At 39.2% G+C, this 17,484-nt stretch overlaps 3 protein-coding genes across 6 annotated transcripts in view; 1 reads left to right on the top strand and 2 right to left on the bottom strand.

Annotated features, from left to right (window-relative positions):
- Positions 1-355: 355 nt before the first annotated feature.
- LOC126369393 (protoporphyrinogen oxidase-like) lies at positions 356-2,352 on the bottom strand. The gene has a single exon (XM_050013785.1). It carries the CDS (start codon positions 2,209-2,211, stop codon positions 742-744), a length of 1,470 nt encoding a protein of 489 aa, XP_049869742.1. The 5' UTR covers positions 2,212-2,352; the 3' UTR covers positions 356-741.
- Positions 2,353-3,704: 1,352 nt separating this feature from the next.
- On the top strand, positions 3,705-6,666 carry LOC126369425 (uncharacterized). Its single transcript, XM_050013836.1, has 6 exons — positions 3,705-3,959; positions 4,164-4,355; positions 4,680-4,837; positions 5,691-5,838; positions 6,077-6,206; positions 6,581-6,666. Exons 1-6 carry the CDS (start codon positions 3,705-3,707, stop codon positions 6,664-6,666), a joined length of 969 nt encoding a protein of 322 aa, XP_049869793.1.
- A 426-nt stretch (positions 6,667-7,092) lies between these two features.
- The window catches only part of LOC126369375 (V-type proton ATPase 116 kDa subunit a 1-like), a 34,580-nt gene continuing 24,188 nt past the window's right edge, over positions 7,093-17,484 (bottom strand). For all 4 annotated transcript variants that reach the window (XM_050013749.1, XM_050013750.1, XM_050013747.1 and 1 more), the window contains 10 exons: positions 16,487-16,626; positions 14,519-14,755; positions 13,857-13,969; positions 13,318-13,466; positions 12,246-12,382; positions 12,067-12,153; positions 10,507-10,620; positions 10,013-10,139; positions 8,861-8,993; positions 7,093-8,028 (listed from right to left, as the gene is read on the bottom strand). In XM_050013749.1, the coding sequence (XP_049869706.1) occupies positions 7,929-8,028; positions 8,861-8,993; positions 10,013-10,139; positions 10,507-10,620; positions 12,067-12,153; positions 12,246-12,382; positions 13,318-13,466; positions 13,857-13,969; positions 14,519-14,755; positions 16,487-16,626 (1,337 nt within the window). In that variant the 3' untranslated portion in view covers positions 7,093-7,928. The remainder of the gene's footprint in view (positions 8,029-8,860; positions 8,994-10,012; positions 10,140-10,506; positions 10,621-12,066; positions 12,154-12,245; positions 12,383-13,317; positions 13,467-13,856; positions 13,970-14,518; positions 14,756-16,486; positions 16,627-17,484) is intronic.

Here is a 17,484-nt window from a genome sequence, read left to right as displayed (position 1 = left end):
AATGAAGTAAAATATGAGATTATTGTGGTTAAATCTATAATATGCCATGACTTCAAATACATTCAGATTATTTATTAGGTAGATAATAATAAATATGAATTTACTGTCTTTAAACTTGCTTTGGCAATATTTTTTCACCCTTATATGTAGATAGAAAAAAAATTGTTTATGCAATATGTTCATAGATGCTTAAAAAACTTAAATAAGTATGTAAAAACATAAATATAGTTGTCTAACGAAACTGTGCCTAAGGTATGCTTTTTTAAATCCCACTTTTTTGTAAACTTAATTGTAAGTTATTTATTTTTATAGCTTTTAATATTTTAACTTTAGGGAGTAAATTATAAGAGAAAAACATCCACATTCTCATTTTTTTCTTTTTATAATAAAAAAATATATCAAATAAATCAGATAAATATTACTGGAGTGTTAATTTATTTTCCCACTTAAGAAATATGGCATTTGCATGCAAAATATAGAGCTTCTGTTAGTTGATGGAATAACTTCTATAATCACATCCAGGAAGTACATAAGTATAAGATTTTTAAATTTGTATGCTTATTTGATAACACTAACAGCTTGCAGTTAGGAAAACATTAATAAGTACCACAATATTAATGCAACATGCAAGGTTAATAATCCTTTACATTTCTACACCAAAAAAATTACATGATCAAGTGATTGAGTCCCAAGCCCCATTACCATACTAATATCCACAATATTGTAAACTGCTGTCCATTATCAAGGTTTATCCACAGTCATATTCAAATCTATATTCTTTTTAAAGTCTGGAAGGTCTTCTTCAACTTGAGTCTTAGCCGAATAAATAACATCATTTATACCAACACCATCATAGCTACAACCCACTAATGACATGGGCAAATTCTCATCTGTGATGTACTTTCGAATTTTTTCAACCCTCTCATAGTGACCAACAACATATTGAGGTATGCACTCTTCCAAAATATTCACATTGTATGAAGCTGGTTCATCTTTTATATGCAAGATTCTATCAATTTCCTGCAAAGCCACTTGCAGCAAGTTAGCTTCAGAAGGATCATCTCCAAATTTTTGTTGGAACCATCTTCCACCCATCATGACTGTGAGGACAGTTCCATTCTGATCTGGTAGACAACATGAATCAAACACAACTCCAAGAATTGGTGAGTTTTCAATTGGAGGAACAAGAAATCCAAATGCTGGAGCTAACAGAGATTTATCACCTCTGAAATATAAATTAACTATACCAACTGTCACAAATGGAATTTCACTCAAAAGTGTTGATAAGTATGGATGTTGTTTGTATACCAATCTTGCTAGAGTGTATGCCGGGACTCCAGCATACACATGGTTTGCCTTAATCAATTGGCCAGTTTTAAGTTTTAGAAAAACTGCACCCGTGTCAATGAACTTGATCTCTTCCACCCTAGTGTCCATATTTATGCTCACATCATTCTCTTTGAGGTAACTGAACAAAGTGTTTGGGAAGGTTTCTAGACCACCTTTAATTGTGTATACATTCCAGTTTTCTTCTTGTGCCTTCTTTGCCAGATCACTCAGAGGCAACTGCAAGTTTTCTTTATTTTTGGATTTAAACATCGATCGCATGAGTCCTTTTAAGACTCCACCATGGTTTTGTTCCCACTCAAATAAAGTTTTCATGAGGAATTTCACAGATATTTCTTTGGCATCTCCAGCGCATATACCACATATCATTGGTGAAATAGCATAATCAGCTATCTCTTTTCCAAATCTTCTTTCAACAAAGTTGTAAATAGAGTCATCTTTTAACTGTGCCTGAGGTTTTATAATGTCATTAAAAAGCGCAAAAATTAATGGCTTGGAAAAAGGTTCATTTTTCTTAAAAACACTTTTGAAACTGGATGGCAGTACATGAAGAGCGTCATTGACATATATCAATCTATTTTTCGCTGCAGGATGGTCGGGTCTTATAGGTGATATGTGTTGACTCAATCCTAAATCTTGAATCATATTTAGAGTGTTAAGTCCTGTAACACCTTTTGGTCGGATAGTCCTGGGCCCCTGTTCAAATGTATAGTCTTTGGTCTTTATAGTTTTGATCCATCCACCACAAGAACTCGTAGCTTCAAATAGATACAACTTTAAATTATTGTTATTCATAACATTGTTTTTTATCAGATAGTAACCTGTAGCAAGGCCGGAAAGCCCGCCACCCAGGATAGCAGCCATTGTGATTACTTTTTCGTTTTAGAATATAAGAATACTTTTTAGATTCTAAGTAGTAATACTACCAAAAATTAATTATACAAAACGGTGTTTTAGATCAACTTTTGTTTTGACATCGTTTTTGTGACTTGACAGTTGTTTTTGACAAATGACAAACAGCTGAGAAATGACAATTGATAGGAAGCGGAAATGCTGACCAACATATAGCTTGCCATTACCAAATGATAGAAATTCTACTAAAATTAAATATTTTTTTTATCTTATCGTCGCCGCAGTGAAAATCAAACAAGCGCCTTTTAGGAAAATCACTTTACTGCGATAATGATGAAAATGAAGTTCAAACCAAAGAGGCCCTATGTTTCAGGTAGTGCTCTATGGTTCAAATTCAAACAGAACATTAAATCAGACCGATCAGACCTAAGCTACCTAATCCATACATTATTTTCCAATTTATCCACCCCGAAAGGACCTCGTTACTAGTCTATAAAACTGTCCACCGATGCGCGTGTAATGGGGACACAGTTGCGGTGTCGCGCGCTGATAATGAATTTCAATTTCATACCCATTGCACCCGCACTCGTATAACACATTTAGGGATTTGCCTAGTGCTGAAACTGAAGAACATAGAACCAAACTAGTAGTCTCATAAAATAACTATTTGGGGTAGTTATTCGAAGACCGGTGGTCTTATCGTATAGAATCTTTGGTCTTTTTGCAAATAGTCACGTAATGTGGATACTTATTCGAAGATCTACACTGTGACAGCCAATGCAAATAGAAAGTGATGAAACAAGCCGTTAGTTTGGTAGTACATATTTTAGCATGAACAAATCAAATCTACCTAAACATGAGTTAGGTACTTATTATGTTTGCCTCCGTGGTCTAGTGGTTAGAGCGTTAGGCTCACGATCTGCAGGTCCGAGTTCGATTCCCGATGGGGACATTGTCGAAATCACTTTGTGAGACTGTCCTTTGTTTGGTAAGGACTTTTCAGGCTTGAATCACCTGATTGTCCGGAAAAGTAAGATGATTCCGTGCTTCAGAGGGCATGTTAAGCCGTTGGTCCCGGCTATTAGCCGCAAAAACACCTCCATCAACCCGCATTGGAGCAGCGTGGTGGAGTATGCTCCATACCCCCTCCGGTTGATTGAGGGGAGGCCTGTGCCCAGCAGTGGGACGTATATAGGCTGTTTATGTATGATGTATGTGTTTGCCTGATTTAAATGGCTAGTTTTGATGAACCCGCAATCCCTACCGGAGTGGTACCGCGGTGGTTAGATGTAGATCTAGGCAATAGGTATATGAAGTTATTTAGGCGCCCAAGAACTCTTAAGGCACACAAATAGAACTTTACGAGAATTTTGTGAAACAGTGGCGGCTATGGGCGTTTATTCAGCTCTATATTATTACCCTCCTCGCGTCGCCCGCCTATAAAAACCCTCGAGGAAACCTCCCTTACTCATTTAGTCTCCAACAGCCGCCAACTTATCGATAACATGAGCCTAATTCGTCCAAAATTATTCGATAAGAAGTATAAAATAGCTGAGCAAAAAGTATTCAAAATTATCAGTAAAATCGAAAGTTTTCATTTAAATAATGCCTTTATATCCCAATTAGAATGTCCCGGGAAAAATAAAAAATACAATATTAATTTTAAATTGAATTCAAAATATTTGTCGGTGATATGTTTTTGTGTTATTTTGTTTATAATGGTGGGTGCCTGGTACGTGTATACTGATTTGTCGACTAAGGTAAGGTACCTATTATAATATAATATACCTCCGATGTTCGCGCCTTACTGGACACACTCAGGCTTGTAGTCTTAAATTTTTGTACCGAGTGAGTCCTCAGCGCTCCTCATTTGTCCGGCCAAGTACATAGTTAATACCATCTATCTGAGACAAACATACGAAAAGTCACGTTAAAAAAAAAACATAAATGTATTTCCTCTACAGAACTGCGTCCTGGACCTCCCTTCATCGTCAAAGTCCCTCTTTCGCCCGCCTGAAGACTGCAGCATGTGCGTAGGAGTGGACGAGGTGGTGCGACTCTCCAACATAACGGCGAAAGAGTTTGAGGAGAATTACGCCTATAAATCAGTACCGGTTATCGTCACTGACGCTACTGTTGGCTGGAAAGCTATCGAAGTTTGTTTTTTTATTTATTACTTATCGACGTTTTAAATTTTATGGTTTACGAAACAAATTGTTTAAGCTTTAATAGCAAGCGGGGCTGCAGCCTTTAAGCCTTTTTTAGCTTCGTCTTTTGGTAGCTAGGAGCTATGCCCACAATTATTACCCCTGTTAGGTAAAAATAAGCATAAGTACCTACTCAATTACGGGTGGGTTCGGAATTCGGAAGAGAATTGAGACGCGCCAAGCCAAGGAAGTTCCATATTGATACATAAGCAGTTATCAAGTCGCATTCTGGTAAGTGGATACTTAAATAAAATAAAAAATATATTGTTTTAGGAATTCAATTTCAAATTCTTCGCGGATTTCTACAACGGCGGCAAAATGGGACAGCAGACAAACGACTGTTTCTACTTCGCGTACAAATCCGGTCTCAACTCGTTGAGCGAAGTATTTTCCATGGACGAGAAGAGAGCCAACCTTACTGGAGATCCATGGTATACGTATACAAGTAGTATCGCATACATTTGTATGTTAATTATACTTATAAACAGCTATGTTGGTAAAGCAACAGCGGTTTCGGCCTATAGTATTGATAACGTTTCTCCATTGTGTTAGGTAGATGCTAGTTTAGCTAATTTCAACATAACATAAATTCATGACTTATATCACAATTGGGGTACATCACGAGATGAACTAACTAAGTAGGCACCCACGCCTCACCGAGCTTTCTGTTGAACTAATGCAGGTGAGCTGTATCGCTGTCAATAATGGTCGAGCCAAATGTGTTGTCTATTCAAAATCAAATTATTCTTCAGCCTTCGATTTTTGAACCTTGGCACCGCACGGCTCCTGTTTCTTCTCAACCATACATAACGCGTTCCAGGTTATAGTAGGGCTAAAATACAATTTTGACTCTCAGTGTTTTCTGATGATCCTGATTAATATTCATCTTCTTTCGTCTGGATTGTAAGGTAAAGAATAGGCCCCTGACATTGAAATTAACAACGTCTTCCGTGGTCCAGTGGTTGATCGTTGAGCTCACGATCCGGAGGCCCCGGGTTCGAATCCCGGTGGAGACATATCACAAAAATCACTTTGTGATCCCTAGTTTGGTTAGGACATTACAGGCTGATCACCTGATTGTCCGAAAGTAAGTTGATCCGTGCTTCGGAAGGCACGTTAAGCCGTTGATCCCGATTACTACCTAGTGATGTAAGTGTGTAGTCGTTACATGAGCCATGTCAGGGGTCTTTGGCGGCTCAGTAATAACCCTGACACCAGGGTTGATGAGGTTGGTATTCCACCTCACAACCCACACGATAAGAAGATTTTTTTATGATAACGTAGGTACGTCGGCTGGAGCACGTGCTATGACGAGGAGACCCGCCGGCTGCGGTCCTACTACTCCCGGCCGTACTTCCTGCCCCGGACAGCTGAGAGCGACATGGTGGACTGGGTGTTCATGGGCGGCCCGGGACAGGGCGCTCATATGCACGTCAGTATGAATAGGGTGTATACTTATTCATTGAACACCTGTTTGGCTTTCCATTTTTGCCACGAAGTCTATACAAGTCTATATAATTCGATTATTTTACGACCGTACCTATCTGTCGCTCTCTCGCTCTAGCAAATGACAGTTTTGAGTAATAGAAAAGAATAGAAGTAGTAAGAAAGTGCAATTAGGTGCGACAGATGTGGTTTGCTATAGTAACTATTCATGTCTTCGTACCCAGGTGGATTCCGTCCGTCACGTGTCGTGGCAGGCGCAAATCCGCGGCCGCAAGCAGTGGCAGCTGGCGCCGCCGCCAGAGTGTTTCTACCACTGCCGCTGGATCACTTTCACCGTGGGCCCAGGGGAGATATGTGAGTTGGATTCTCACATCTTCTGGTTTGATACTCGCTTTATGCAAATAAAAGCGGGAATCAGGAGTTTGGAAGCGCCAGCGAACACTGCGTGCATGGATACTGTATAAATCGAGATCTTGAAATCCAACTGGTATATGCTAATTCCGACCAAATAGTTAATGCCATTTGCGGCGAATCTACAATAAGTCACGTTAAAAAAAGACTATAGGCAAAGGTTTCCTTCTTCATTCCAAAAAGTGATGACCCCAGTCCGCTCAAGATCAAAGATCGAGGAAATTCGAAGTAAAAAAGCATTTGAAGCAAATAAACTTCGTGAAATTGTAAAAAAAAAATTTAAATTACCTACTAATAGCTGTTTTTTTTTTTTGCAGTGGTGGTAGACACGAACCGCTGGTACCACAAAACCAACGTGTTGCCTGGAGACATCAGCATCACCATTGGAGCAGAATACGACTGAACGTCATTTATTTACATAATCTTCTAACTAACATAGTATAAGACCAGGTATGCTCAAAACTGACAGCTAGCATTTCAAGGTTAGCCCAGCTGACGTCATCCCACCCTACGTTGCCATTTCGTAGAAAACTACCCACGTCCAATATTTTTAATTTACTTTGCAAGGTACTTTAAGTAAAAGATTTACGTACAGTTTCAATGATTTTTATATATGTGACAAATAATAGTAGTTAAATACATTAGTAATTCACTTAATTTTCAATAATAAAATTTACGTCCTTGGATTGTTGGAGATACCAATTGAATGGTAACACTTACGTCATCAAAGGGCTAGCAATGGCGGCTTGTCATAGGATTGAGCATACCTGGTCTTCTTATACCATGCTTAATAACATTATCTTTATGAATATCAAATCAAACAACCATAGATGCTACGAAACAACGTTTATTTATATACTGTATTTCAACGAGACACATGCAGACTACTTAATAGCATTGATTATCATATATTGAACATCTACATACTGGAATGATAAATTCTAACATCCTTTTCAATAACAATTAGAGAGAGCCTCGGATAACAACGGATTCATATAAATAATTTAAGTACAACGGGTAGCAGCAAGAATACAAAAGAAATTATAAATCACACGTTTATTACAGCTTACAAATCATTAAATAAAAAAGCTAATTTCAGCTAATAAAATACAAAATTTCACGCACTTCTTTCCTTTGAATCGAGGTTTTTGACAATAAATTAAACAACATGCTGTACACGATGAATTCACTGAAATATCTACACATCGACTGTTTTCCTTACATATTACAAAACTTGAAATAATGCTTACATTCTGTTAAAATCGCAACTAAACACACAAGCTCGTCTCATCTTAGCTATAATTCTAACAGAACCAACATTTCTAACTTTTTAAAATATTAATTCTTATTATGATGAGCTGCTACTTTCAAAAACCTACGTCTCACTTAAGGTTATACATTTGCTTAATTTTTATTTTTTAGAGTACTACTGTAACGCTTCATATAACATTTTTCTTCCACATTATACACAGAAACTCAAAATATAGAATAGACATTACATAAATACACATTTAAGTTAAAGAATCGGATTTGCTCAATTTGAAGTTGGAATGAACTAGTCCCTTGTTGGGCGCCATTATCTAGTAATGGCGCCCGAACTGGGGCTATATAAATAAAGCTTGATAGACTTCAGGTATGAATATTGTGGAAGTTGGCTGATGACGTTTACTCTTCCGCGGTGCCGGCGGAGTCGAGGATCACCTCGAAGGAGAACGGTTGGAACAAGTAGCCCTCACCCGCGTAGAATTTGCTCTGGAACTCGACCCTGCAAAACAAAGAATTTGTTAGTACATTGTATGCGAGAACCCCTATGATATCTTAGTTGTCCATCTGGCACGCCTGTTTCTGTTTTCTACTCTGTATGTGAGCCTTACTGATGTAATGTGACGCATACATAAGATCGTATTTTCGGATGGAATAAAGCAGAGACCACGGAATTTTAAATACTACGATCATGACACATTGCTTTCGCTCGCCGTTTTAGAATACACTTGCTTTGACCTGGCTTTTCTATATAACTATTTGTATTTGTAGACTCTACCATTTACACCCGCTTCATAAGTTTCTTTCGTTATGCCCTCTACGTCTTTTCTATGTGTTCTCTACATTGTTAAACCATTTTAGCATATTCTTCTCAATTCTCATTGTTACATCTTTCACGCCCAAAAGCTCCCATATCACACTATTGCTAATTACAAATATAGATTACAATAATAATTTGTGGTTGTCGGTGCAAGTTGCATAATTAACTATTTTTATTCTATAACTTAGCTTAAGAATTTTGTATTATGCTAGTTTCCAACTAGTCAAATCTGTTACTTTTTACTAAACGTCAAAACACGAAATTACTAAGGATATGAAAAAGCACACTGTGACGTCATAGAAAAACTTGATAACATGTCGGGCTTATTATTACGTTATCTTGATTAAAATTAATAAATAAATAAGTAAAATAGAAAAAAGAAAGTGTTTTTGTTAGTTTTAGATTTGTTTTTATTTAGTAATCAGAATTTCATAATTTATCTGGAACCTAGTACACGACCTTATTGAATGACCCAATAAAGTATAAAAAGAGACAAAAGATGCGAAATACGTACCAGTGCAGACGCAGCGTGTGCAGGAACGCGGAGAGCCCCTCCATGAGCACGAGGATGGACACGGAGATGGCGGCCCAGCCCGCAAACACCACGTACAGGAAGATGCCGCCTTGGAAGTCGGTTGACATCAGACCTGCAGCACATAAACCATGTCAGCGATGTTGAGGATTGTATCTGGCGCGTAAAATTACAACATTATGCTGAGGTTGTAAAAATTTAAAGAGTGGAAATGTGTAGTTCAAGCTCCCAACCTCCAGTCCAAACTCCAGCAGGAAATCTAATCTAATCTAGCCTACAAGATCCCACTGCTGGGCAAAGGCCTTTCGTCCCACATCAGAGATGCAGCAGGGAATAACAGGATTAAATTAAAAAGGGATACTTGGTCCTTGATATATTTATGATCTCAATGTTGTCTCGTATCCAAACCCGTAAAATGAGTGAATGACAAAATGAATGAACAGGACAAACTTCAAAAATTGAATGAGTTAAAGGGATTGTCTCGCGGTAAGAATTACGGTAACAACGAGGTTTTGATTTGGAGTGTGACATTCCGGTCATTACATTAGTCGACGACCGAGTTAGTGGGTTGGGTTAGGTTGATTGGGGTTGGCGCCTGACTCCCATGGGAGCTGGGCCCCAAAGGGCATCCGCCGGCGGGGACGCGGTTATGTGCAATTGCGTTCCCGTATACCCGCCACACGGCGGCAAGGAGGAACACCGTTGGGTTTTAGTGGGTATACCAGGTGGCGACACCCGGGGAGTCCCAACTAACCACGTCCCCCCCCCCCCCCCCCCGGGGCGGCGTGGTATGCGTAACGCATTTCCAAACGTAAAAAAAAAGGTTGGCGCCAAGCCGCGGAAGCATGCGAATGTGTCCCTGTAGCTTGGCATAACGGCGGTGATACGGACACCGGGGGGTTTTAGTCGGTGTGAACCCGTCATAACCCTCTCGCTGCCCCCGCGGTGGTAGGTAATTCCCGTCGAAAAACAAAAGTTGGTTGGGGTTGGTGGTTGGTGAGTTGGTGACTTTTATATTTATTTATTAGCCAGTATACCAATAGTACACATATCGTAAAGCTATATATTGTTTTTCATTATTGCAGCAGACAATCAAAGACAAGATACCAAAGAAAAGTGACAGTTGGAGGCTACCTTTTCTGAGCAACATCTTCCAGGCGACATCGGCGAGCTGCGCGTGCGCAAGCGACAGCGCCCACAGACGCAGGTACGACGCAGTGTGGGACACGCTGCCTAGCACGTACTCGATAGTGTGGATAGCCTGACGATATTAAAATTAGTAATTAGAGATGGAGTATGCTCCATATCCCCTCCGGCTGATTGTCTCAACACTGGGACATTTGGGACGAATGGTCTTTATTTTTTATTTACTTTTTCCCCCCTTTTGCGTGCGATCTATCACTTTTGGATAATAAGCACATCTTGCGGTGTATAGGTATCATTTTAGGTAAGCGACCAGTGTCGCTTCCTATTTTGGGCCTTAGTTGGCTAGACCCTGCGGCAGCCTCCTTCTTAGTCTTAGTTGTGTTTATTTACTAAATTGATTAAATATTCTTGTTCTTGTGTGATTGTGCAATAAATAATCTTGTATTGTATTGCATTAAATAGATACAATGAACAAGTGTTACCTGGTGTATGAAGACCTCAGTAATATCTTCATCGTGGTGCGCAGAAGCAGCCACTACAGCGCCACCCGCCGTGCCGTTCTCCGCCGTGCCTTCGATCGTCTGGTGACCTTGTCTCTAAAAATATATAACACAATAAAATATTTTAGTTATATGTACAGTCATGAGCAATATCATGTACCCACTTTAGAACCCTGTCGCACTATCATAATTGACATTTAATGAGACTTACGATTTAATTTGTCAAAACAGGTAATGTGACATGGTTTCAAAATGCATACTCGTGACAGTGTCTACTTAGAAAGTGTACTTCATCTAACCTATATTATTATCATTCTTCAATACTTATGTTTTGCTCGACATCTTACCTCCAACTTCATGTGAAAGCAGCAAAAGAAAGCAATCGCGTTGTAATTAAACATTCAAGAGAATTAGAGGTAAATAATTGGGTAAATTCCTATTCATACTCATTTATTCACCCATCCATATTGAAGGGTAATCTAGCCGATTATTTGTAATTCGTTTTCGTTTCGTTTTGTTATTATGATTATGAAATTTTATATGTATATTATTACGTTTATTTAATTATCGCACTCACATCACATGCACCATAGCTACACACTGCTTTCACTACTCACTTATAGATCCTTCTTTTAGTGTAATATTTCTTTCTTTTATTGTTTTGTTTCTGCTTTCTATGTGTAACACTGTCGTTTTTTTTTGTACTCTTTATTTATTTTTTAAAATTTATTGTGCGGGTACTCGCGTTTCACCGATCGGCGTGGGTTGAAAATCAGTGTTGCCCTCTGGGTAAATTTTCACTGAACCCTGGCCTTTTTTGGTGAACTGCGGCACCCATATACCTTTATGTTTTCCAACTACTTAAATATTAATGTTAATGTGTGTATATTTTAATGTTGTAAATGTATATGTGTGTCGTAGATTTTACCTAAATAAACTTTATTATTATTATTATTGGGAATTTTTCCAAATTTTCGGGTAGATATAAATTACATTTCTGTGATCAAGACGAATCTAACGATACCTCATACATCAAAATCCATTAAGTCGTTTAATCTACAGCAAGCCACAAAGAAACAAACATACATATATACATACATTAACTATTGCCCGCGGCTTCCCTCGCGTTTAATTCGGGGTAACACGGTTCCCCTTTCAGTACCAATTTTTAGCATCCTACCTTGAAAACTGCGAAAAGTCCCATATAAAATATCACCCCCTCTTTTAAGGGGTTGGGAGCAGATTTAAAAAAAATAATGATGCACAATGTTTTTGTTAGTCACAAAGATTGGCAGTGGTTAGAAAGAGACAAAAATAGCCTATATCACACTCCATTATTTCCAACTATTTCCACTTTAATAAATCACAGTCACAGCAAGGCAATTTGTTGCTCCGTTTTACCGTGAAAGACGGACAAACAAACAGACACACGTGCACTTTCGCATTTATAATATTAGTATGGACAACCTCGGAATACAGTACGGTACAGTATGGACAATCTCCTTTGGCAGTCGGGTAAAAAAACAATCGGAGTATACTCACAGCACGTCGCTTTTGTTCCTTCATGATGAAGTAGGGCTTCCCGAACAACATGACGGGCACGCACATCAGGGCCAAGATTACGAAGAACTGTAGACAAATTATCAAACATCAATTTGGATAACTATGCACGGGCTTCGGAGGGCTCGTTAAGCCGTTGGTCTTTGTTATATGATCCTTACCTTCTGGAAGTATAGTTGTCCGGCGAACATGACTGTGTCGCACTGTGGACGTGTATTCTCGTCCGTCTTGAACAGCATCATGTTGATGAACGTGATCAGGATCGACGGCGCGCAGAACGCACTTGTCTTCACGATCTCTGTTTTGTAAGCAATATATTTAGTCGGTTGAACAATTAAAGTAAAAGATCAATTATGCACTTGATTAAAGGTCGATGCTCGATACTGGTATTCTTCTTCTTATCGTGTGGGTTGTGAGGTGGAATACCAGGCTCATCAACCCTGGTGTCAGGGTTATGACCGTGCTGCCAAAGGCCCCTGACATGGCTCATGTAACGACGGGACCAACGGCTTAACGTGCCTTCCGAAGCACGGATCATCTTGCTTTCGGACAATCAGGTGATCAGCCCGTAATGTCCTAACCAAACTAGGGATCACAAAGTGATTTTTGTGATATGTCCCCACCGGGATTCGAATCCGGGGCGTCCGGATCATAAGTCCAACGCTCAAACACTGGTACTACTGTTGATACTGGTAATAATCTAACCTCAAGAACGCAAGCTTACTTATTTTGAAATAGACGCTTTTATTATAATTCTATCCCATACCTAAAGGTTGCCTGGAAGAGATTGCTACCTTAGTAACAACTGTAACAAACTGTTACTGTTATTAACTGTAAGAAATGGTACAAAAGGGCCGGCTTTTGTACCATTTTTAGCTCCAGAGTCTCTCGAACTAGGCCTTGCATAAGAATTTGTCATTTGAATCATGCATGAATTTACTCCTCCAACCCGTACTAGAGCAGCATGTTGGAGTATGCTCCATACTCCCTCCGGTTGATTGAGGGGAAGTAGCAGCAGTGGATATACCGCCGATGAGCTGTTGGTCTCGGTTACTACTTACTGATGCAAGTAGTCGTTACATGAGCTATGTCAGGCACCTTTGACGGCTCAATAATACCCTGTCATCAGGGTTGATAAGGTTGGTAATCCACCTTACAACCCACACGATAGAAAAAGAGAAGAGTGGAAATATAGGCTATTTATTTTATGTACATATTTGACTAAACACCGACCTGGTTCCTGGCTCCCGAAGTGACCCACGGTGGCTCCGTACGTGGTCCACTTGATAAACATCAGCAGCACCATGTAGAAGAACAGCAGCGTCAGGAACATGATCTGCGGGATGAACTCCACGTAGATGCTGATGCGACGCTTGAAGTAACTGGAACATGGAACATGTTTTTTTTATGTGATTTGGACGACAGCAGTAAAAGGGAAATCTGACATTATTTTTAGACCATTAAACCTTGATTAAACGTACGCGCAGAGTAACAGGATCACGTGCGTGAATTTATTTATTACCTAGCGGCCGCCCACGACTTCGTCCGCGTGGATATCGGTTTCCGCGGTCAGAATTTCCGTTTTTTTTTTCAATTGTTAAAGCCTGTGTTATTCTGGTGTATAAGCTACATTATTGTTAAGTTTAATTAAAATCCATTCAGTAGTTTTTGCGTGAAAGAGTAACAAACATCCAACCGTCCATACTCAGAAACGTATTTATAATATTAGTAAGATGTAAGGGAAATTAGAATGTCATAACGTGGAAACTTACATGTGGTTCCATAGCGAGAGGCAGACACCGAACAGCATGTGGAACACGCCGATAATGATGGAGATCTTCATCTTGTACGCGTTCATGAAGATGATCTTGTTGGCTTCAGCGAGCTATATAGAGGAATCACTTGTTAGTACATTGCTATATTAAATCTGTAAATTTCCCAAAAAAAGACAATACTGAATTTCATTGAACAGCACCATCCGATCGATACGTACTCAAAGTAGATTTAATTTATGGGATTTAAATCGGGGTCCTTATTTATTACCTGCTATTGTTCATTGGGAGTAGGGTAGGGTTTCTTTAGTTTTGTACCGGCAACGAGACCTCAGCACTCCCCATTTTTCTGGTCATTTATCCGTTAGGATATCAGAATAAAAGTATTTATTATGTCGGTTAGGCTCTCCTTAGCCAGACAAATGGGGAGCGCTTTTCTAAATTGCTTAGATGAGGAAAGACAGGTCTAGAAAAAGTGTTTCAGGCGTCAATTAAGCGTGCTTCATCATAGGCCATCGTCACTTAACCATTTACATTACATTCGTAAGACCGAATGTCCTTTTGAAATCCAAACCCATTGTTTAATGTGTCTGGAAATCTCAGCCTTGGAAGGTCAAAGCCATAACCTGTACTTAATAAAAAAAAAAAATAACATTACGTACCTGCCACACAGGATCAATTCCAAACGCATATGGCTTCTGTATGTAGTCATAAGAGTCAGGGTTCAACTGTAGCAGTTTGTTCTCTTGCAGCGTCGAGCTATTATAATTATTGCGCCACGACGAGCCAAATATGTTGAGGGATTTGGAGAATATATCGTTGTATATCAGCCCGGTGTACATAGAGAACAGACCCATGAGAAGGATGATGTAGCGACCGCCGAAGAAGATGTTCCAGATCTGAAAGGAGTATTTATGTTTAAGTTTTTAATAGGCATTTCTTATGTCGCGCCTTGAACCTGCATCGTCAGTTGTCAGCGAGTTTGTGGTAAAACGCGAAGATCCGCAGTCCCTAATGGGTTGGGCAGAGCTTTAAATAGTTAGGCAAGGCAACTTGCAGCCACTTTTGAAACAAAGTCTTAAGATGAACACCATGCCATGCCATGATGTTGCCATGTACTTAGTTAAGAGTCTTTTTGTAATTATTTATTTTTATTTTGGTGCAATAAAGTGTATTTGTATTATACATTGTTTTAAGTTTACGCAGTTATTATCATAATTAAAACACATAATAAGGGGTTCTTACCGCGTTTAAAGCAAGGATATGAGACTCCCGATATTTCGACACTGTTGCAAGTGCCATGATCACGGGATGACTGAATCGGGAGTCGGGAGGGGGGAAATCGGGAGTCTCATATCCCTGCTTTAAACGCGGTAAGAACCCGTTATTATGTGTTTTAATTATGTATTTGTATTGTATTGTATTCTATGAATGTTTGTTTGTATATATGTAAGAACTGATAAACAGGTGCCAAGTCGGGCAACCAACTTAATTTGACAGTACTAAAAATCTGTCTGTTTCTTGCACTTATTGTAAGTGAAAAATGGTACTACTGTAAAAGTTGCCAAAATAAAATAAGGTTAAGTTTGTGTCCGCGTAGCGTGGTATTTATCTGTAGTATTTTCCCCTTAGTCCCTTTTGAAATACAGTAAAGATGGAAAACCACAAGTGATATTTTAAATTAACCACCTTCGATTTGTTTAAGAGATAAAGCCATACAATACGTAACATTTCTTTGTGTGTCGCGTTTAAAATAAGTGGCAGTTTTGTGGTTGTTAGGTAATTTGTATAATTATTCTACTAATAGCGTATTGTGTATTGAATTGTGAATAATGTGAGATTTATATGGAGTTGCGAAATGGTATTTGTCTTGCCTGTCGAAGGTGTCATTTGGGTGTGTGGATTCATAATATAAGGCTTTCGACAATCGCACTTTAGATGCGTTTTGATACAAATTCGACTAGTATATGCACATACGAACACAGGGGAACAATCTCGACCTTTCAAAGCACTATAAGAGTGCGTACACTAGGTGTGAGTTGATCGTAATAGAAGTGTTTGTACTCGTTCGAAAATACATACACTCTTTAGACTTTGTGATCCTACCTTGACCTAAAAAAATACCATAGGAACTAGTTATTTACATATAGTGAGCCACTTCTTCTTCTTCTATCGTGTGGGTTGTGAGGTGAATTACCAACCTCATCAACCCTGGTGTCAGAGTTATAATTGAGCCGCCAAAGACATCTTTATGGCTCATGTAACGACTACATACTTACATCAGTAAGTAGTAACCGGGACCAACGGTTTAACGTGCCTTCCGAAGCACGGATCATCTTACTTTTTGGACAATTAGGTGATCAGCGTGTAATGTCCTAACCGAACTAGTAGTGAGTCACTTATTGACTGACTGACTCACTCATTACAAAATCTCAGAAACTACAAGCACTAAGAGTCTCAAACCTTGCATATTCCTTTTGTGCGCACTAATTAGGGATTTTACGAAATTCAACCTTTAAGTTGTCAAGTTTGTATGGAACTTCTATAGTATTAGTAGTAGGGGTTTTCATTTAAATTTTCACGCGAAGTAGCGAGTAACAGCTAGTAAGATATAAACTGAGCCAACTGACCTCGCTGTCGATCTTCTTGGCCTGCAGAGGCTTCTCCTTGTAGCACATCCAGAAGCCGAACGCGGCCATGATGGCGCCGTGGCCAAGGTCGCCGAACATCACCGCGAACAGGAACGGGAAGGTGATGATCGTGTATGGAGCTGACGACAATCAGAAAGCTAATGTTATTTTTCCGCTTAAGCATCAGTAATACCACCAGGGCGCAGAGAAGAAGAGAAGAGATGTGCAGGAATCGATCAATAGCCACATAGAGTGACAGAGCACCTTTTCTTCTTTACGCTGTGATTGGTCGATCCCGCACGTCCCCTTTCGTCTCTGGTTTGGTGGAAATCCACCCTCATAATATCGAAAATTTAACAAAAACACATAAGTAGCGTACATGGGTGTTAAAAAGGCCACATAGAACCAATTCATCTGAAAAGCAATATTGCAATTTTACATTTGCGCAAAAGTGCGCGATGTCAAGAACTGTCAAATAGCAATATTGCTTTTCAGATGAATTGGTTCTATGTGGCCTCTTTAACCCCCCGAAAACAAATACATATACTCACGCCCGTAATCTTTAATTATGAGCAAAGCCACACACTAGTAATCTTAAGACAACTGGCAGTCATTTTTGATAAGAAGTCCAAGATGGATATGATAAACCATAATGGCCCATCTTGTTAGAAAGGCACAATCCCTCTATCGATTTTATGACACGCAGTTGAAGCAGCTCAGATGAGAAGCAGTTGAACGCGTTGTTTTTTTTTTTACTTGCCCTTTCCAGCATATAAGCGGGAGACACAAATACTGAAGATTGAAAAATAAATCTCGGCACTGACAAGATTCGAACCCGTGACTGTTGTCAAGCCGGGACATAGGTTACGAACAGGAAACAAAACATTAAACAGCATGTTTGATATGTGACATCAGCATCCTTATACATTTATGACATTTGTCCGCTTAATATAAATATGAAACAATATTAGCTGGTATTCCAGGAAAGTGATTAAAAA

This window comes from Pectinophora gossypiella, chromosome 9 (assembly GCF_024362695.1).
Source record: "Pectinophora gossypiella chromosome 9, ilPecGoss1.1, whole genome shotgun sequence".
NCBI classification, from domain to species: domain Eukaryota; kingdom Metazoa; phylum Arthropoda; class Insecta; order Lepidoptera; family Gelechiidae; genus Pectinophora; species Pectinophora gossypiella.
Note: the sequence above shows the minus strand (reverse complement) of the source record. Positions and strands in the feature narration are given on the sequence as shown.

Excerpts from the sequence above, each read along its gene's own strand:
- LOC126369393 (XM_050013785.1), bottom strand. The coding sequence starts at position 2,211 with ATGGCTGCTATCCTGGGTGGCGGGCTTTCCGGCCTTGCTACAGGTTAC.
- LOC126369425 (XM_050013836.1), top strand. The coding sequence starts at position 3,705 with ATGAGCCTAATTCGTCCAAAATTATTCGATAAGAAGTATAAAATAGCT. Across the intron at positions 4,838-5,690 it reads AACCTTACTGGAGATCCATG|GTACGTCGGCTGGAGCACGT; the intron begins GTATACGTATAC and ends ATGATAACGTAG. Across the intron at positions 6,207-6,580 it reads CGTGGGCCCAGGGGAGATAT|TGGTGGTAGACACGAACCGC; the intron begins GTGAGTTGGATT and ends TTTTTTTTGCAG.